Below are 21763 nucleotides of genomic sequence, written 5' to 3' on the forward strand. Positions count from 1 at the left end.
CATAGGAAATGTTTTGAAGCGTTTCTCTATGCAAAATTACAAACCCGTTAAAGTACCTTGATAAAGAGAAACATACTCCGTGAGGAATTACGTATGAACTTCCGAGGAAAAAGGAAGAATAAATGGTATTCACTTTTTGTTGCTGTATTTCATTATACAACCATACCTTAGCTACTGGAAATTTATTAATGCATTCAAACAATGGAAGGAAAGACGTGTGGTTAAGATAATCTCTTGCATCATATAAGGTCATGGAATGTGCATCACAACATGTCACTTATTCTCGAATTTAGGACAGTAAAATTGAGTCTAAACCGAGTGCTCTCAGCGATTTGCGTTTTTGGCCGTTCATTTTCTCGACCTGCATGTTTCTGACTGTTAGATCTTATTTGTGCACCACGTTTTCTGTCTCATGGGCTTGTTGTCCTAAGGGACGCTATTCCGACAGAAAAAACAATGTGTTCTGGTTGTTTGGGCTGCTGGGCCGAAGGGACCGGCCCCTTGGGCAGCGAGGTTGAGCGCTTGCGTGGTGGGGCGTGGTCAAGAAAAAGAGAAAGGAAGAAAGAGGAGGGCGGCGGTTCTGACGCGACATTTCCTGATTGGGGGACGACGCGGCTTGCCTATGGCCGCGATCGTGCGACCATCCGTGCGACGCAGCCATCACACGGTCATGCCTCCATGTACTTCCCACTCCAGAATTTGTGCGAAGAACACACTAAAATACACATCGTAATACAGATTCCCTGCCGTATTACTCTCATCATTAAAAGTGAAAACAGGAGGGAATAATCCAATCTCCCGCGAACAGACCCACAAAATATAGGGATAATTAGTTTTATGCCCCTAGTTGTGTTTCACTCGACTGTTTTACCCCTAATAATTTCTAAAAGCGATGGGTTATGTCCAAGTCACTTCGTTCCTCTTATACTTTTGCCCTTCGACCGTTTGACCGTTACTTTGAAAACTTCATAAAAAATTCATACTAAATCAAAAAATGTAAAGAAGATACCAAAATGTTCGGAAAAACACCACCTACATGTCAATGTCATTTGCATTCATGACAAGAGTGTAGGAAAGTGCCCATGCGAGCTTTAGCTCTTATGATACCGCCATGAACAGTAAAAACAAAAAAAAATTGGTGGCAAAGAATGATAAATGTTTTGAGTGCAGTGCTTGCCAAGTTCCATCAGGGAATGAAAATTTGTTGAAGTCGTGGAAAAAAACAATCAGCACTCCAAAAAAGATTTTATTTTTGCCACGACTCCCACGAATTTCATCCCCTCATGAAAACTATGGCATTTGGAAAAATGTTCACCATATGTTAAAAATTCTTTTTGTGTCATTGAAAATTGTTCACCACATTTCTGAAAATCATTAATAGTACGGAAAGAGAGAAAAAAAAACAATAAGGGAAATAACCATTGGAGCACCCATCCGTACGTTTTCTTTTTGATTTGAAGGAAGCTGAGCGACTGCTCTTTTCTTTCGAGTTGGGCCGGCCCATTTCAGGGGTAGGCTCGGGAAAAATACAAAGCTGAAAACAAAGAAAAGACAACAGAAAAAACATAGACAAACCCTTAGATGTGAGCCCAGACAAACCCTAACTCCCAACGAGGTGAAATCGGAATCAATCGAGCCAAACCAAATCTCAGATTCGCAAATTATCAGCGAAGCATGGCTGTAATGTCGAGGCACATCGGAGGGCCGCCGCCGGCCGCCGTGGCTGAAACGGGCAACCGCCCGGCGGAGTCGCCCCAGCACGATACCGTCGGCAAGAAAGCTGACGGCGGCGAGGTCGACAACTTGTCCCCCGTGGAGGACATCCAGGAAGAGATCGACGGATTAGAATCGTCGACGGTCGAAATGGAACAAGGCTCCGCTCAGAAATCGCTCTCTATCGAGGTGGACCAGGCTGCGGCAGGTACGGACAAGGAGGAGACCACCGCAGAGGTGGCCGAAGCCGCCGCCGCCGGAGTCGGCTCTCGTAGCAAGAACTTCGACCCGCTGGAGGGAATGATTGCGGATAAGTCTGAGTGCAGCGGAGAGGAACTGCCCGGCGCCGCCACGGAAGCTACAGCCAGCAGAGCGCGCGGGCAGGGATTGACTCTGGCTGACAAGACTGCCTGCGGCACTTCGGCGGGATCAGCGAGCGACGCCAAGCGCATCGAAGCGCCGGCCAAGCTCGAGGCGAATCCTCTCATCACCCTAGTAATTGCCGAAACGGGTTCCGAAAGCACTGAATCACTGAAAGGGGTTGACAATGCAGACTTCTTCATACAAATCGACACAGACTCTCACCGCATGGGGCTGGCAGCCATGGTGGAAACAGAGAATGGAGCTTCTTTGTCCACCAAGTCTCAGCCGAGGGTTGAACAGCCGCCCCTGCCTGTCCCTATAGTCTCGCACCACCGTGGCACTGCCCAGGAGCTGATGAAAGTTACCAGTAGAGTGGATGCAGAACGTAAGTTGAAAGAGATCGAACTGTCGAACATTCAGAAGCACACAAATGACCGTGACATTGGCAGAGGTCGTCAGGACACAGGCACCAGCAACAGAACTCATTTCTCACACAGCTCTTCTGGGGAGTGCTCAGCTCAACTTCTGGATCATTTAGGGACATAATTGATGAAGAGGAGAGGGAAGAGATTGAGCCCCATGAGTTACAAATTCAGACGAGTGAAATAAGGTAGCTACTCTATCCTTCGCATCTTCCTCTTATGTTACAGTGCCAATGCCATATGCCGTTATCGTTTTACCTTGTTTAGTTCCAAATTACAAGCGCTCAATGTGGATTTTTTTTTCCTGATCTTTATGTGCAGTGAGGAGTTTTCCCGTCTGGGTAATGAGGTGGTGGCTGTATTGGAGAACATCAAGCAAAACAAAGACGGTGTCGCTTTAAGAGCTGCCGCCGAACTTATTGCTAAGGTTTGAGAGTCATTTTCCCCGCGGGCACGCCAGCAAATGCTCATGGATCCATGACTGTCTCAGATGCTTGAGTACAGAGAGAAGCCTGGGAATCTGATGAGGAAAGAATGGGAAGAGCAGAAGATAAGAAGGATTAAATATATGCTGCAAGCTTCATTCGAAGGACGCGCCAGCAGGAGAAAGTGGAAAATGTGGCGTAGTTTTGGAGTGACCACCGCCGTGTCAGGGGTAACTGCCGTATTGCTCTACCTGCTCTCGCTCTTCCTTAACAAAGAGAAAGGGTCAGAAGAAACGCCTTTGTGCAGGGCAATGGAGGCCGAGCCCCCTGCCCCTCCGGAGGCCGGGAGGAGAAGTGAATGGATAGCTTGGGCATTGAAAAAGGTCCTGGCTCCAGTGATTCTTGTTAGTGTACTGTCCATGGTACGAAAGCTTGTGATTGAGAAGGAACTTGATATCATGGACTATGAGAACAATGCCGCTGCCAACTTTTGGATCAATTCTTTGTCAAAGGCGGTGTTTTTCGCCGTCAAGGAGTGCCCCAAGCTGCTAAGGCGTGAGCTGTGGGCCCGAATTCTCGTCTTTGCAATTGAGCTCGCTGGGTCACTGTACCTGTGGTGGAATCGGGGGTACTACGAACCCGACGTGCCCGATGCATAAGTGGTAATGAAACACTAGGATATCTGTTTGTTTACTGCTTACATATGTGGTATGTGTAGGCAAGATAACCTTTTGCGTGAGCAGAAACGGTGATGAAGTTACATAGTATGTGGTATATAATTCTTCAATCTGTTACACTGTCTTGCAAAGCACATCTATTTTTGTTGATCTAATCACCACATATGCAGAGCACATCATGTCAGTAGAATGTGTTTTGTCCTTTACTACCAATCATCTGAACTCTTCCCTAGTCCTGTGTTATATTCATAAATGTCTTTGAGTTAGTGAATTGTTTGTTCAGCGCTGTTATTTATTATTATTATTTTTCTTTCCCACGTCATGCCACCCCTTGTTGCAACTGAGGGGAAGGATGTGGAAAGCCACCCCTTGTACTGACAAAGGCCATCACCCCGCTTTAGATATAAAGAAACGACCACTAAACAACCCAGCACAAGCCTCGCCCCCATCCGGAATGTTCACCCCTAGCTTACTGTTCTTAGGCCTTGTACAATGCAAGGTGCTCAGTGGAGGTCCTTAAAGAAATAAACCAGTTTTTTAAGCACCAGTGCCTAAATCTCACCTCACATGGCTTTGCGACCCACATGGATACCTAAATTGGACAATGTGAATAAATGAGAGTGCCCACTAGCTAATAATAGCCACACAAAATCCTTTAGGTGTTTAGAATTGTACCATGGCTTCTGCTCATGTCTCATGCATCGTGTTTGCATGCTCTTAAGCAATCCCCGCACCATTGTGTCGATGGGACCACCACTCTAATTCCTACTCCCTCCGTCCGGAAAAACTTGTCCCTCAAATGGATGTATCTAGCACCAAGTTAGTGTTAGGTACATCCATTTGAGGGACAAGCTTTTCCGGACGGAGGGAGTACTTCACAATGCAACCATTCTTATAGCCAAAACTCCCCCAATGATCTAGGCCTGATTACCCGTTCACATGGGTGACACCTAGCCAACAGTTAACCCAATATTTACATTGTTAGGTTTGATTTGTTCACCTGAAGTTTGGGCCTATTTGTTTGGGACTGCCCAACTTAGGTGTAAGCTCAAGTGGAGCACATCTACCCACATGTTTATTTCCATTTTAGGGTCTTGCTTAACACCAAGTGGACTTCCATATGGGTCAGTTTGCTCCTTGGCCTCTTAACATGAGCTTTACTTAGCCCTAAACTCATGCTCTTTGGTTGCATATATCCATTTGAGTCTCACATCATCATGACACCTGCACTCTGGCATTCAAATCCTAGTACCATGTCAAGCAGATGTTTGGGAGGTCTTCGGAGATCCTTTCAGAACTTGGCATGTTGAAAATTTTGCATCACCACGTTCTTGTTTCATGAATGGTATAATGCTTTCACGTGCTTTTCTTATTTACTGAACGAATAAAAAAGGGCAGCCCGGTGCATGTAGCTCCCGCTTGTGCAGGGTCCGGGGAAGGGTCCGACCACTTTGGGTCTATTGTACGCAGCCTTTCCCTACATTTCTGCAGGACTTCTTATTTACTGAACGAGTGCATAAGAAAAATCAAGAATCCCTGTAGAAAGCAATAGGAAATGAAGGGCTATCAAAGTACACATGTTTCAAAATACCTGACTCTTTTAACCGGAAAATTGATCTCCAGTATTTACGAACCTCACATTCACAAGGAATTGTTTCCCATGTTATTCCTATTAATCCACCCATTTTCTTACTTAGCACTTAAATTGCAGTATAAATGGAATGCAGTTTGTCCCCTTTATACCTAATAATATTCTACTCCCTCCGTCCAGAATTAACTGTCGCTGTAATGAGTGGATCTATACACTGAAGCGTGTCTAGATGCACTCATTTCAGCGACGGTTAGTTCCGGACAGAGGTAGTACTTGCCTCGAGTTCCAGGACTGTTAATGTTTGTACACATGGGCACATAATGTTCCCAAAAAATATATCCTGCAAATAACTTTAGGTTGGGAATTGATTGTGATAAACTGCATCATTCATTCTTATTGGAAGTAGCCAAGATAATGTTGTTTGGCACGAGGTTTTCAAGTCCATTTTCTGTTGATTGTCATGCAGTTGTCTTTGTTTGTTCTCATATACTACCTTGAATTGTTATCTTGATAGTGAGCTGCCTGTTGCTGTTTTTCCAAGTGAAATTAGGATAATGCCAAATCTTTCTTAAATTGCTGATATTACTCCTGCCGTGATAGATGGCCTAATACTGAAGACAAATCCTGAGAAACCATATCATTAGCCACTTTCCTCATTAATGCTCAATGAGGCCTACACTTTTTCTTGTTCCACATGCTACTTCGTTTTATAAAAAGTATAGTCTAAGTACTGACCAAGTATACTATAGAACAAACGCGTGTTTATGCATGATGTCTCATAGTGACTGCCTTTTGGACAGGTTAATGATGCCGGTTTGGTCTTTCTGTCCACATTTTGGGGTGGGGATTAATAGATGCTGGTAGAAATAATATCCTTCTCATCTTTGCCGTGTTATTTCCCTAATTCCAATATATACGTCTTTTCATTGAGGTGACCTGGTTGGAAATTATTGACAAATAGCCCCGAGTTAATTCAGCTTTAGCTCACTGGAAATGATTTCAATCTTAGCTTTCTATAAATGGATCTGATTTTTTTCCTTTCTCAGCTGTTTCCTAAATGTTTCTGCCGTTACAATGTTGGTGTTTTGATTTTTTCTGTTATGCCTTTTGCCAGAGTTTGTTTTATTGCCGTTGTAGTAAAATGTTCTTAAAATTGAATGTGTGTTGTTTTGTTGCGGTAATGTAAAGACGGCCATTTCTATCACCATAGTTACTGTAAATCCAGAAGTTTATTTCCAATGCTGAGGCATACAAAGTCAAGATTCTGTGTAATTTCCTACATACACATCTGGCTGGTAATAGTGGGAGTTCTGCAAGTTATTTTGGATTCAACTAGTTCTCTCTCGAAGGCGTCATATGCTTGCTAATGAAATGCTGTTGTACTTGTTAGTACTCCCTCTGTAAAGAAATATAAGATCGTCTAGATCACTAAATGTAGACGATCTTATATTTCTTTACAGGCCTTATTTTGCTAATCCGCTCGCCTCATGTTGTAGATACTCATGCCGAGGAATCCCGGTCCACGACAATGACAAGCCTTTTGTATCGACGTCACGTTGTCTGTAAAATTGTAAATCATTTGCTAACTACTGCTACGATGCTAGGCGTGTTTGGGGGTGCAAGGATGTGACTCGTCAGTATTTCTGTTTGATTCCCAGCCTTCTGGACTCGGCGATAATATGCACCCGCACACGATGCTTTATTCTGCCGTAGATTTGCCTGACTGAAAGTGTTCTCGTATCGGAGCCGCCCTGACTGAAAGTGCTGCTTAAGTTTATAGGCACAAAATTGCCTTTCGCCTTGGCAGGCTTTTGTCACTGGTGGCAGATACTATTGCCGCCATATATGAGGGCTGTAGAGGCGTAGGATTATTCGTTTTGCTTTCCAGCCCTATGGATTGGTGGGTTCTTTGTAGGCTGCTACTTCTCCAGAGCTGCGCCCGAGTGCGTGCTCCCTGGGGATTCATTCCAAAACCCGCCCTTCGTCGTCGGTTCCCTATCAGCGAAGCAACTGGAGGCTAATCATCACGCGAATCAAGTTTGTTTTGAATCAACACTTGTAAATTGCGATGTTGCTTGCTGCTGCTATCCGGACAAGTCAGATTGGCTTGACAGGCGCTACGTCCTGTCCATTTCGGACGTTTCGTGCCATTCTCGCACATTACAGTATTGTTGCGCGCCTAAAGTCGCCTAATCAGAGACCATTTTCGCCTTTTGGGTGGGTAACTGTATGTATGTGCACCCAGGGCGACAGCAACTGGTCCACGGCCACTAGCCTGGCGCATGTTGTCAGGTGGGATCTCCACGGCCGATCAGCGCCTACACATGACACGATCACACGAGCCCTTGCCATGTACCCCGGCCGAGTAGCTCATCTCCGATCGGTCAGTCGATTGGACCTGATTTAACTGGCTCGTGCGACGCATGATCAGCTCATGCAAACATGATCGATCAAGCACCATATTCCCGTCGATCTTATTCGGTGTACAGTGCAATGATGTACGCATCAACTAGCCGCAAAACCTCATTTTCCTCAGTACAATAATGGCAGATGATCTCTTTACGGCCACGAGGCCTAAATTTATTAGTACAAAACTGAACTCTGTCCCGTATAGCTCAGGCTGGTCACAATGGGCAAGAACATAGTCTAGTAACTTACACACTTCCCTAGACTATGTTACTACCTCCACAGTGGGTAGGAACATCTATATAGCGTCATGCAACAATGTATTTATTAGGTTATAGACTCATTGTTTCTTGGAGTGTGTGATGTTCCGGTAACTTAGCTAGTTACCACAAGCACCTCTCTCTTCATTAAATATGTGACACATAAGCAAAGTTGTATTGGAGTGTGTGATGTTACTCCTAAGTTCCTCCCCATTGTGACCAGCCTCAAGCAAAGAGCAAAAGGACTAGCAAAACAAGTGGAGGAAAAACGCCGGGTTCTAGTAGCGGCGTGCGTACGTCGTCCCATACTTTAATGCGCAAAATGCACGTTAATCATGACGCATTACGCGGAAAACTTGCACTGCCTGCCATGCCGTTGCCATTGCCACCGGCCGGTACATACGTCCACTACAAACGCGAAATTGGAGCTAGAGTGTACTTGTCTCCGTTGTCGGTCACTTCTACACACTGACCACGTAAGAGCCCAGGCATGTCGCTAGCTCGTTGCCTCTAGAGAGATACGCACTGCTTTTGTGATCTGGAAGCTCGATCCATTCCATCCGGGCAGGCCAGTGTATGACTCCTGACTACGCATCCCATTATCGGGTTTGCGACGGATGCTATTCTGGGAATAATTGCAGCCGGCGTGCCAGAGCGCATGCATCGATCTCCTCGTGTCAGCGTGGCAAATGGCCTGCAAATCCTCCTGTCAGGAGAGGCTGAGCACCGGGAACGGTGTGGCCAGTCGGGTCACTGTTGGCTGGCTAGTTGAGCCGCAGGCCGCAGCACATGTTGTGCTGGCCAGCTGCAGCCTGCAGGTGAACATATCCGGTGCCGTGACCATACCCTCGTACCAGAACGCTGGCGTGTGGAAAGACATTCAGGTATACTTGTCCCGAGAGATCTCTCGTCGAAACGGTTTTAAAACAGACCCAAAAGTTTCTGTTTAGACAAGTTATACTACGTCAAGTTCCCGCAAAAAAAGAAGAAGTTATACTATGTGAAGAGAAAAGGAGAAGACACATTTCTCTTCTCTTCAATGGATGTATGGCCTTCTCGTTTGCCTTTGGAGATCACCTTTTAGGTGGATTTTCTCTATTTTTGAGGAATTCAAGGATCAAAATTTGATTTTGAATCACATGACATGATGTAGTAGCATTATGCCGTCGTCATATTTTTTGGGAAAATTTCATCACCGTTCACACCAACATTTCCACATTGGAATCACGCCATGTATTGATATAACTAGTATGTTCTCTCTCGCGCGGCTATCGGTTGCACGAAAGGTCATCCAAATTAGTTAACCGATGCTCGCTAAAGTCGAAAAATCAAAGACGTGCACACAAACTTGTGGTCTTGGCATAGTGTCGGTGTCGTAACTCTTTTTGGAAATTTTAATGACCATTCACACTACCGTTTCCACGTTGGTATCACACTATCAAGAGAGGAAATATCACGGGCCAAGTTGTGATACATATCAACTATATGTCCTCTCTCGCGCGCCAATTAGCCGCACGCACCGAACGTGCATCCGAATTAAATGATGCAAGCTGAGAGTCGAAAAATCGAAGACGCGCACATAGACAATTTTAGGATAGCTTTGATTAGAATGTCCATACTCTAGTGATATCTTGTATGCTTTTGCACCAATATTGCCTACACCTCACCCAATATATGTGTATAGAGTACAATCAAGTTGACACCAAACTACTGATTGCAATTACTAAATAAACCGATGGAGGCACTTCCCACTTTCCCCCCTTCTTTTTTCTGCAAAAACTAGACCATTTCTACCCAATTAAAGCAGAGGCTTCTTGAGGTCAACAAGCTAAGCGGCCTCTCTAGCCGGCTATAGGCGGAGAAGTTTCAGATTCCTATGTCTCTCTCTCCTGGGGCGAGGTGAGTGTGAGACCTAGCTACCACCACAAGATGCAAATCCTAAGCAGAGCGCACCAACCGCGCGTACATGCATCCGCGCATCAGCAGGCACTAACTAGCCAGCCAAGGGGCCGGCCGCCCTTTCGTTGATTAATTGGCGCCACCATTACTACTACTACCAGCTGCCAGTTAGGTGGATCGACGACGCATGATGGGGTCGCTTTGCTTGCTCGATCGCTCCTCTCGCGCGCGCGCACGACGACGAGGACGAGGACGAGGCGGACGATCGGATCGGCGCGCCGGGACGCAAAGCGCCGTGCGTATTTTTGAGAAAAGGAGAGGCACTCTTGCGGCCGCTGTCGATCTCCATTCCATCTTAGATAGTTTGGCGCCACAAGAAACCATTCGGGGTGGTGTGGGTGATGTTGTTTTCCATCTGCGGGAAAGGAGAGAGAAGGGCCGCCGCGGAGAAACTCCTCGTCATTTTCTTTCTTTGGGAAGAGGGGGACACGCATCGGCGTCCCCTCTTCTTCTTTTGTGGCACAGCGCCAGGCGAAGGCAACGGATGCATGGAGAGAAAGCTTATCATGTTGCTGTTTTAGCTGCTTTCATTCGATGGCACACTCGGTTAGATAGAAATGTTGCGTGCGTACACCTATCCATTAAATAAATAACCCCAACCTTTCCCTAAAGAAAGTTTGTGCAATTCGAGCACTATAATGTGCATTGCTCAAAGACAAAACATCTTCCATGGGGGGTGTACCTCCAAAACGAAAAATAATAATATCTTCCATGGGGACATTTTTAAAATGTGCAAGATTGCCAATAGTAGGTTTGTGTGTCATAGGTAAGATATTCGTAGGTGCTAAAGTTGTTAAAAGGTTAGCGGGTTGGAAGAGGGGGTCAAAACGGGACTCCTTTCCAGTAAAGCCAGGGTCATTTCCGATAAAGCCTGTGTTGATAACATTCCTATATTTACATCTTGCTGCTTTCTGCCACGGAATTCCCTCGAGTAGCCGCGATAGCTAGATACCATTAGTCCATGAATGCACATATCAATTTTGCTTCTGGGATAACCACGAGGGTCATCGCGCCGCACATACGGGAGTTTGTCATAGCTAAATGTGGCATAGTGGGTCAGACTAGGGGATACGGCCAATATGGATGGAGGCATGCAGCTAGGCAGTGCAGAGCTATTAGCTTCAACCATTTAGTTTGGGGTTGCATGCAAATGTGGAAGCTTCATGCCACTTTTTTTGGTTGTGTCCTACTTATTCCGTCCGGTGCAGAGTGTGCATCTAATTTTTTAGAATAAATTATGGAGTTGAGTAAAAAATGCATTGGAAATGTGCAAGCTATCATCTCTCTCCTCTTTAATTACCCAACCCCCAATGAGCTAAGGCTGGTCATAGTGGGGAGTAACTTAGACCAGTATCATGCATATGACACTAGTCTAAATTACCACCTTCATAATGCAAAGTAACATAATAGTAGTATCATAGATGGCTTCATTTATTAGCTCGTAGACTCATCTTGTCTTGAAAAGCGCTATGTTACAGTAACATATTAGGCTGGTCATAGTGGGGAGTAACTTATACTAGTGTCATGCATATGACACGAGTCTAAGTTACTACCTTTATAGTGCAAAGTAACATACTAGTAGTGTCATAGAGGACTTCATTAATTAGCTTGTAGACTCATCTTGTCTTGGAAAGCGCTATCTTACAGTAACATATTATGTTACCACTTCTCATTAACTACATGCCACATAAGCAAAAAATTCTCGGAGTGCGCTATGTTACTTGCTAAGTTACTCCCACTATGACTAGCCTTATGTTACCACATCTCATTAGTTACTTGCCACATAAGCAGAATTTTCTTGAAGTGCGTTATGTTACTAGTCATAGTGGGAGTAACTTAGGTAGTAACATAGCGCACCTCAAGAATTTTTTGCTTATGTGGCAAGTAGTTAATGAGAAGTAGTAACATAATATGTTACTGTAACATAGCGCTTTCCAAGACAACATGAGTCTACAGGCTAATTAAATGAGGTCACATATGACACTAGTACTATGTTACTTTGCACTATGAAGGTAGTAACTTAAACTAGTGTCATGCATATGACACTAGTCTAAGTTACTCTCCATTATGACCAGCCTAAGTGCATGTAGAAATTAAGAAAACCATATGTAGATTGCTATTGGTCTTGATTACCGTGTGATGAGAGAGAATTATTTTTTCTCACTTTAAAGTACATTGGAAAAATAAAAGTACACTCTTTTGTAGTACACTCTTCACCAGACGAAGTGTGTACTCCATATGATGTCATTAATTCATAGTGGGTTGTCAATTTTTCCATTCCAACTCTTTGGAATCTTTCCGTAGTGTCCACGTGTCCATACTTCTCATTATTGGTTAGCGTTTCTTCATAGACTTCTAACCTGACAATAATTCTTGCAGAAGGCACATCGTACCAGAATTGTCTTGTTTGTTGTCTACTGATCACAAGGGATTATTGCTCATCTTTTTCTTTTCAACAAAGGATTATTGCTAATCTGGTTTGGTTCAGTAGACAAAAATGATGTGGTAAAATATCTCTAGAGTTTGTGGTCCTTCTCCATGTGTGGAAGGAGCTCTAAAAGGTGATATCTCTAGAAATTTTCCTTAGTGGTGTGGATGCCCTGGATCTGAGTAGTAGCCCATTGCTAGAGAGTTGCTTTTTTTGTGTGAAAGACGAACTACATGTGTTTGTGTGAAAGACGAACTGCGTGTGGCACACAGTATACACCGATACTCATATCAGTCAGGCGCTAGAACTAACGGAGATTGATGATGGATGCAGTGCATGACAAAATTCTCACCGAGGGGATGGCCTCTGAGTATAAGTAGACCACATGGTTATAGATGACAATATTATCCATGGATGCGGGTACTTGTGGATACCCGGTATACTGGACATGGGCTTGGAGAACATTTTTTACTTATGAATTTTTGAGGCCCATGGATACTCCCGAACTTACGGGTCTGACATAGATTTAGAATTTACCTTATGGATACTTGATGGATACCCATCTGACAGATAGACCCCACATGACAATGACGCAACATGCGATTAGTCTCAAACAAACCCTAAAGACCCAACCCTTGGGAATGTTTGATTCAGCTGGCTATGTTGAAATGACACTACTTCTTCTAACAGAAAAAGAAGGCGTTTCCACCCTTTGTGAATTATTCATACATGTAAGAATTGTGCGATCTTGGGAATCCCAGGATGTCACTCGTTTGACATGCGACAAGCTCATTTTGGCGGTACATGTGGCAGTTTAGGCCTGACCTACCGATCGACGGTGGCTGAAACGAACTTCTGTTGTTATGACACCACTATTAAGAGCTCGTCTACCGTGTCCAAACTTCTGTTGTACTTATCTGAACTTCTCGTTCTTTGGATTTGTTGGTTGCGTGCATCATCTACTGGTAGTGCTAGCACAGGGCCGGATATTTTTCTCTTGTAACCACTTTCTCCACCCCATATTAATTGACGCTCGAACAAATGTATCTGGACGGTAGCATGCTATCGTCTCGATACGGCTACGAGAATGAATGAAGTCCCAAAACACACATTTCTACTATAATTTCTGCGTCGTTACGTGAACATGAGAGTTCGAACCCAGCTGCCCTGGCGGGCGAAGTTACTGCTGCCATGACTCCCCTCCCCCCTCTTTAACCCATTCATTGATTGATGACTAGCCAGTACAGCTTCGGGAAACGCTTGCCACCGTCGTCGGACCGCCTCGCGCGTCGGCACTCCGTTGCCGTCGGAGACGACATCCAGGCGGCATTTCGTACCGCCGGGCGTCTCCTCCGTTGCTGGCCTGCTGCCGGCGCAGGAGGCAGAGCAGGCGCGCTCCGGAAGTGGATCGGCAACGTCGACGCGCACGTCCCGGCCCGGCCGGCCACGTTCCCCGAGCCGATCCATCGAGCGGTAGAGCTCGTGGCGCCCTAATCAAACTGAGGACGGGAAACTGGGTGCACGGGTGACTCGGGATCCATCCATCCGTCTCCGTCGACACCACACACGCACACCAACTCCTACTACTCCTACCGGCACGCACATACTCTAGCTAGGAGCAGTGTGCACGGGTGGTGCGCGCCGCGGGCCAATGCATGCCGAGCTGACCGGCTGACCTCACCCCCCACAGGCCTGTACCCCGCTATAAATTGCCCCGCCCGCGAGCTCATCTTCCATCGCCGCGTACCGCAGTCAGTTGTCTGAGCTCAGCAGCCACCCGCCCACCAGCCGAGCGCGAGCCGCAGCCTCACACGCACGGTGCGAGTACGTGGTGAGAGCTGTGCGCTCGTGCCTCCGTCCACCCACCCTCCGCTCGTGCTTGTGTGAGAGAGGGAGAGCGTCAGCCATGGGCGTGGGGAAGAAGGTGCTGAACGACGTGAAGCCGTACATGATGATGATCCTGCTGCAGATCGGGTACGCCGGGATGTACATCGTCTCCGTCGCCTCGCTCAAGCGCGGCATGAGCCACTACGTGCTCGTCACCTACCGCAACCTCGCCGCCACGCTCGTCATGCTGCCCTTCGCCCTCTTCTTCGAGAAGTACGTAGCACCAATCTCTCAATCCCTAGTACCTCCCTCAGCTTCCTTCTCCGTCCACCGGTCTTCTTACATGTGCGTGCATGTCAAACTGTTCCAATTAACGTGCTGCATGCACTCTGTCGGAGAAGATATTTTTACATGCATGCATGCACACTCTGTTAGACAAAGGCATGGTAGCCAGCTTCCATTGAAGGTTTCAGAAGCCCAGTTCGTTTTTGTTTCATCACATCCAAGTGGAAGTCTAGTTATTATTATCAGCCAAAGACAAAGTTAAATGGTTATCAAGATTATCTGTTCCTACTAGTAGCTAGTTTCAGTCAATCACTACGTAATCAAGCACTAGATGCACAGTTGCACACTGGTGCGAGACACCAGGAGCGCGCACCTATCGCATCCATGCCCAGGTCTTTCTTTTTCAACCACAGGCATATTCATTCACGTCGGCTTTTCTCTCGCCCCCTTTCCTTTCCGTGACATCGGTCAGTCAGGAGTCAGGACGACTCTCGATTAATCTATGCCCGACCGACACATGCAACCCCGACAACCTTTGCTTCCTGTGATCTGCGTGTAACCGCACTAGAGTATACTTTCTTTTTAGCAAGCAAAGCTTTAATTAGCTTCATGCCAATTTGCTAATGCCCAGCTCTGAGCTAGCTGTGCTTTCGTTTCATGCACCATAAACTGCCCGTTGCTAAGTAACTTGTCTTTGGCGTCTTGTATGGAGTAGTAGCCGACAGCGACTGATTGTCTGTTCTGTTATGCTTGCGAAATTGCAGGGGGATACGGCCCAAGATGACCCTCCGCATCTTCATCAAGATCCTGGGGCTGGCGCTGCTCGAGTACGTGCCATGCATGCTTTTACTTACTGTTTTTATTTACAGTGGAGTGGCTAACAATATTCGTGGGTTCCCAACCTGCAGGCCTGTGCTTGACCAGAACCTGTACTACGTGGGCAACAAGCTGACCTCGGCCAGCTTCTCGTCGGCGCTGGTCAACATCCTGCCGGCCGTCACCTTCATCATGGCCATCGTCCTGCGGATGGAGAAGCTCCGGCTCCGGAGCTCGCACAGCCAGGCCAAAGTCGCCGGCACCATCTGCACCGTCATCGGCGCGGTGCTGATGATCATGTACCACGGCCCCGTGGTGCAGTTCCCGTGGGCCAGGGGCGCCCACCACGTCGACCAGGCCGCCTCCGCCGCCGCCGCCCAGAGCAGCTCCACCTGGCTCAAGGGCACCATCGCCATCATCACCAGCTGCGTCGCCTGGGCCGGCTTCTTCGTCCTCCAGGTACGCACGCACACACCGGCCACGCCGGCCGCCATTAATGGCAGCAGCAGCTAGCTAGCTTTGTTCCCTTGTACAGTATACGTAGTACCTTAATTGCGCCGCTCGCAAACGCATGCACGCAGTCGAACACGCTCAACAGCTACCCGGCGGCGCTGACGCTGACGACCCTGATCTGCGCGATGGGCACCGGGATCAACGGCTCGATGGCGCTGGTGGCGGAGCGCCACGACATGAGCGCGTGGGTCATCGGCCTCGACACCCGCCTCTTCACCGTCGTCTACTCGGTAAGCAGCGCCCCCCAGTCAAGCTGCATGCATGCATGCATGCAGCCGGCCAGTCGACCCCATTAGAGTAGTTATTAACGAGCTAATGGATGAATTATGCGCGTGCGCATGCAGGGCGTGGTGTGCTCCGGCGTGGCCTTCTTCGTGCAGGGCATCGTGACGGAGACGCGCGGGCCGGTGTTCGTCACGGCCTTCCAGCCCCTCTGCATGATCATCACCGCCGTCCTCGGCTCCGTCATCCTCAAGGAAGAGACCACTCTCGGAAGGTGATTACGTTTCATCAGTAAACTACCTTGATATTAATTAAGATAAGACCCGTCGCAATCGCTGCAGGAGTAATCGGTTAACTAATCTTGTGGCTCTCATCTCAGTGTGATTGGCGCGGCGATCATCGTGCTGGGCCTCTACTCCCTCATCTGGGGCAAGAGCAACGACATCATCGACAAGCCCGTCCACTCCGTGGCCGAGAAGCTGGCCCTGCCGCTCACCTCCGTCAACGGCAACGGCACCAACGGGACCAACGGCGGCAGGCACGTCAACGGCGGCCAGGTCGCCCACGACGTCGAGACGCCGGCGGTGAAGGGCGCGATCTGCCACTAGCGACCTCCAGGCGGCATCTCGCGCATGCGCCTACGTACGTACTACGTGCGTTTCTTCGGTCTCGTGTATGGTCAAGAAATCTGCTCTACGTGTGATGCAGAAAGGAAGTTGCATGTGTCGACGATCGACGGTCTAGTTTCTTTATTTTGATTTCGCATTTTGACTTTGAGCGACCACATAAATTTATGAGCTCCTTATTACTCTTTAGCTACTACTACCATGTATGTAACTTTGATCATTGGACCTGCTTATGACGCGCATGCATGTCTAGTCCTGCTTCGCTCTGCTACCGTAGAGATGTGGAATCAATCAATATTAACGACTACTTTCGATTCAACTGAGCGCTCGCCTCTTTAGTCCACTACTCCTAACACTAACCCCAGTTGAGAAAAGCAAAGTGCCGTGTCCTTCCTGTGTGTGCAATAATCAATAAGTAGTAGTAGTACTCTTGCTGTAGCAACTAGCTAGCTTAACACTACTACTTGATCCTACTTGATTCGTGCGCCGTGTTCCCTGGCATGGAATCCAACAGTATCCCAAAGGTGGCGTCCTTTGAATCTACACACGTCGCCGTCTGCCTTTCTTTCCCTTGTGCAGGCAGCCTTTGGCGCCTCTTTCCGGCAGGAATAATTCGTCTCTTTAGCTCGGTGCCGGCTGACGCCGATACGAGCATCGGCCCGGCTTTGCTGGCAACTAATTGTCGTACGTCCACGATCGATTGTCTTATCTCTCTGTTATCATGGCCGTGCAGGACAAAACTCCTAGTATAAGCTAGTCGCCTGTAGGCTATAGTGCTCGCTCGCTGCTCGCCAGTTGTGATTTCTAAGCCGGGGATATGGCCTAAAAAAGCACGTACCGGTGGCAGAAGAAGACGAAGATCATCACTACTCCTACTCTTTGTTGGTTGGGCCCGTTGGCGCAGCAGGACGATCGACGTAATCGGAAAAGAGATACGGTGTGCGGCGAGTTGAGAAAAGAGGCGCCTTTTCTGATCGATCATGCATGATGTGGTGGATGGCTTTGCCGATCTGCAACGGAACGACGAAGGGTGTTGCGTTGCGTACGTCCGTGGAAAATGGATGCACACGGCGGGGATCGGGCACACATGCATGCAGCTCGATCCAGAAGTGTAGAAGGGTCTCGATCGATCGGGTGGACGTGACCGCGTGCGTAGGCGCGCGGTGGCGGGTGGGGGCGGTGTCCCGTCGCCGTCGAGCCGTCGTTTTTGGCATGCACGCATGGCACATTTGCGCGACAAAAAGCGGCGCGTTGCGTGAGTGTGCACGCATGCATGTGTGCCGGTGCCGGGTTATTGCAGGGTCTAGCTAGCGACTAGCGCTACGGGTCGTCCCCCTTGGGGTGGCTTAGCTTAGCTACGTGCGCGTTCTTCGTGTGTGCTTGCGCCCTTTGGACTCTGGCCACGCACACACGCACAAACGACGCCTTTTCGTTTTTCACTTTCGTGGTCACTTACTTGGTCAGTGTAGTACCATGCTTCTGCGCCTTCTTTTCTTGTACAATGTTATTACGTAAAGAACCCTTGGGTAAGAGCATCTAGAGCTAGGCATCCCAAACCCACCTTAAAATTTTCGAGCGGACGGCTCGGTCAGTGATCAAAAAACCGATCCAGATAGGCCGCAAACGCTCGGGCTAATCGGCACCCTCATATCCAGCCCAAATGTAGGAAGGATATGCGGAGGCGCCAGTGCGTTCACCACGTCGGACCCGACAGGCCCACTGTACCATAATTTGCACCAAATTCATCAAACCCCCCGCCCTCCTCCCGCCTCCCTCTACCATTTCCCATGTTCGAGCACTCGCCGCCCGCCATGCTTGCTCCCCATCCTCGCCACCGATCCCGATCTGCCGCCCTAGATGTCGTCCAGCCCATCCCCGACCGTCGCAACCGATGCTGCGCCCATGTGTCCTCGGCGTCCCGTCCTCGGCGATGTCATGCAAGTCGGAGAACAACGCTCGAAGGGACTGGCGACGGAGGCAGCGGGAGAGGATGCAGACCTCGACGAGCAGCTGTCCCCCCTTCCCACAGCCGCTCCCGGGACTCTGCACCCCATCCATCCAGCCGTAAACAAGGATCGCGTCGTCGGACCATGTTGGGGCATTCTGGAGAGCTTTCCACCAACACAGATGCCACAATGAATTGCATATGCGGCACAGAGCAAGAGGAAAACAAGTATTGGGAGAAGATTTGAAAGGAATATCATGAACAAAAGTAATATGTGGAGCCGCATCATATCGTCACCAACCGCAATGTGGCATCTCTTCAGTATCGATGGGGATCATTCAAGGGGAAGTGAACAAGCACGCCAGCTACTATTCACAAGTGCTTGGCCGCTCAAAGTGAGCATGAGAGTGCCAACTCACATAAGCTAAATTACTTCATCTTGTCATCATTTGCATACACTTGTTTTTGTTGCATTCTCATTTTCATATGTATTTTGTTTACTAAACGGTCATGGCGGCCACTATGTATCAAGAAACAAAGAAGAAGCGGTTTGGTTTTAGCCATTGTTGGGTGATACTGAATGGCATATCAAAGTGGACACAACTTGTGGCCGATCTCAAGGCAGGCAAGAAGAGGAATGATGGCTCAAGCTCACACCAATCAATTGGGCTGGACGAAGAAGAGGTAGATGTTTTAGTGGAGAATGGAAGAGCCACTGTGCCAAAGGATAATCACCAAGTGATGAGAAACAAGTGGGAGATGGCAAGGACCTCCCGTGATGCCGCGGTGTAAGGGCATATTTATCCCTAAGGTATTTTGGTGACTGATGACAATGCTTTTGCGGACTAATCATGTGCTTTGAGCTTTTCAGGGATTCATCCTTTGGCACGAGACGATTCTTTCCCCTCGGAGTTTGTTATTCAAGACGGTGTAGCTCTTTCGTTTCTAGTTTTGTGGTCTTGTCTCGTAGGAGTCTCCGTACTATCAAGAGGGGGTCCGCTTTGGTAAGGCTTGGGTGGAATCATCACGTACACTTCCTTTTCGCACCCTCTGAGCCTTCCCGCGTCGATGGAGGTCTCTTTTCTTGCGTTTTGAGCATGCTGTGGTCCAAGCGGTAGTACCGCGGTACCCAATGTTAGTACCGCTTGTGGGTTCTCAGCCGCAGTACTACGGTACCCAGCGGTAGTACTGCTTGTGGGTTCACATCCGCAGTTCTGCTGCGGTACAGGGCTCCTACCGCGTCGACTCGAGGGGGTCGCCTCTCGTGTCGGGTTATGCGACACTTCACAGCGGCAGTAGAAGCAGTAGTACCGCCCTACCACCGCGGCAGTGCCGCACTAGGCTTGGTTCCGACTCTTTCTTCAAGCTCTCCCAGACTGCACGGTAGTATCGCGAGGGGGAGCGGTAGTACTGCCCTCTACGGGGCTGTGTTGGGGGTAACGGTTGGATGGTTTCCCCTTGTATAAAAGGGGGTCCTCTTCTTCTTCGTTGACTTACCTCTTCCCCCAAAAGCTCCATTAATGCTCGAAGCTCCATTTTTGCCCGATCTCTCTCCCTAGCCAATCAAACTTGTTGATTTGCTCGGGATTGGTTGAGAAGGCCCCGATCCACACTTCCACCAAGAGAAATTTGATTCCCCCCACTAATCCCTAGCGGATCTTGTTACTCTTAGGTGTTTGAGCACCCTAGACGGTTGAGGTCACCACGGAGCCATATTCCATTGTGGTGAAGCTTCGTGGTGTTGTTGGGAGCCTCCGATTAAGTTGTGGAGATTGCCCCAACCTTATTTTCAAAGGTCCGGCCGCCGCCTCCAAGGGCATCAATAGTGGAATCATCGCACCTCGCAGTGTGTGAGGGCGTGAGGATAATACGGTGGCCCTAGTGGCTTCTTGGGGAGCATCGTGCCTCCACACCGCTCCAACGGAGACGTACTTCCCCTCAAAGGGAAGGAACTTCGGTAACACATCCTCGTCTTCACCGGCTCCACTCTTGGTTATCTCGTCCCTTTACTTGTGCAAGCTTTTGTGTTATTTACCTTGCTTGCTTGTGTGCTTGTTGTTGTTGCATCATATAGGTTGCCCACCTAGTTGCATATCTAGATAACCTACTTTGATGCAAAGTTTAAATTGGTAAAGAAAAGCTAAAAATTGTTAGTTGCCTATTCACCCCCCTCTAGTCAACTATGTCGATCCTTTCAATTGGTATCAGAGCCTCGTCTCTTTACTAAGGACTTTACCGTCCGAAGAGTATGGTTGACACCGTAGACGGTGTGGAGGAGCACTCCGGTGTGAATCCTATCTCGTCTATGGGCGATGGGGAAACCGCGGTCTCTCGTGAGGAATTCAATGTGGCCTTGGAAACATTGAAAACCTCCATGACGACCGATGTTGAAAGCATGTTTAATAAATTCATAGAAGGGCTTAAACTATCCACCGCACCTTTGAAAGTGCGTGATCCCATTAACAAGGTGACGGATGCTAACTCCGACAAGGGGATGCTATTAGTGAAAAAACTCCTTCATCTAGTGGTAAGAATGGCACCGGCACCTTTGCCCATGTGGAACCTCCACTTGTGTATGGTGGACCGATTCCCTCTACTCATTTGAATTATGCCGGTCCTCCCCCTAAGATTGTGAAAAATGAGGACTTTGATTCTTGGGTCTATTGGTCTAAGCGTCATTTAAATCATGTGAATACTAATCTTTGGAGAATCATTGAAGAAGGTCTCTATCCACATGACCGAAGAAACTTCACTCCAAGAGAAGCCACGGATAATCAATTCAATGAGAATGCTCTCTTCATCATCCAAGACGCAATTCCACCCGAAGATCTTCCTCACCTCCGGCCCTACGCCATAGCCAAAGATGCATGGCACCAAGTTGTTTCTCTCTACCGGGGAAGCGCAAGCATTCAACGCTCTAACTATGAAGTGGTGCAAGATGAAGCCGATGAGTTTGCTATGAAGGAAGATGAAGAACCTCGTGAGCTTTATCGAAGAGTAACCAAACTCGCGGTTTCACTCCGAGATCATGGGAGCAAGGACACAGATGACAATTGGAGCAAGCGCAAATTCCTCAAGGCAATGATGCCTTACCACAAGGCTATGTCCTCCGTCATTCGTCAAAGGTCGGACTTCCACACCTTGTCCTCAAGTGAGGTGTTGGATGAGTTTGTGGCTATGAGCATCTTGGACAAGACCGCCGACAATGCGGTGCTTCGCTCTCAAAGGGCAAAGAAGCCCAACCTTGCATTGAAGGCCAAGGTTTGTGTTGAAGAAGAAGAAGAG

General features: G+C 48.1%; 2 protein-coding genes across 2 annotated transcripts; both read left to right on the top strand.

Moving 5' to 3' along the window:
* The first annotated feature begins 1582 nt into the window (after nucleotides 1–1582).
* LOC119331776 lies at nucleotides 1583–3764 on the top strand. The gene is made up of 2 exons (XM_037604954.1): nucleotides 1583–2686; nucleotides 2820–3764. The coding sequence occupies exon 1, from the start codon at nucleotides 1675–1677 to the stop codon at nucleotides 2620–2622; it is 948 nt and encodes a 315-aa protein (XP_037460851.1). The 5' UTR covers nucleotides 1583–1674; the 3' UTR covers nucleotides 2623–2686; nucleotides 2820–3764.
* A 10205-nt stretch (nucleotides 3765–13969) lies between these two features.
* Nucleotides 13970–16852, top strand: LOC119329462 (WAT1-related protein At1g44800-like). The gene is made up of 6 exons (XM_037602511.1): nucleotides 13970–14344; nucleotides 15121–15183; nucleotides 15265–15631; nucleotides 15754–15915; nucleotides 16030–16181; nucleotides 16287–16852. The coding sequence occupies exons 1-6, from the start codon at nucleotides 14151–14153 to the stop codon at nucleotides 16513–16515; spliced, it is 1167 nt and encodes a 388-aa protein (XP_037458408.1). The 5' UTR covers nucleotides 13970–14150; the 3' UTR covers nucleotides 16516–16852.
* Nucleotides 16853–21763: the final 4911 nt, after the last annotated feature.

Source organism: Triticum dicoccoides, chromosome 7A, assembly GCF_002162155.2.
Source record: "Triticum dicoccoides isolate Atlit2015 ecotype Zavitan chromosome 7A, WEW_v2.0, whole genome shotgun sequence".
Lineage (NCBI taxonomy): Eukaryota > Viridiplantae > Streptophyta > Magnoliopsida > Poales > Poaceae > Triticum > Triticum dicoccoides.

What these genes read in the sequence shown, in the direction of transcription:
- LOC119331776 (XM_037604954.1), top strand. Translation starts at nt 1,675, where the DNA reads ATGGCTGTAATGTCGAGGCACATCGGAGGGCCGCCGCCGGCCGCCGTG.
- LOC119329462 (XM_037602511.1), top strand. Translation starts at nt 14,151, where the DNA reads ATGGGCGTGGGGAAGAAGGTGCTGAACGACGTGAAGCCGTACATGATG. An exon ending in TTCGCCCTCTTCTTCGAGAA is followed by an intron (nt 14,345 to 15,120) that starts GTACGTAGCACC and finishes GCGAAATTGCAG; the next exon opens with GGGGATACGGCCCAAGATGA. An exon ending in TCTTCACCGTCGTCTACTCG is followed by an intron (nt 15,916 to 16,029) that starts GTAAGCAGCGCC and finishes GTGCGCATGCAG; the next exon opens with GGCGTGGTGTGCTCCGGCGT.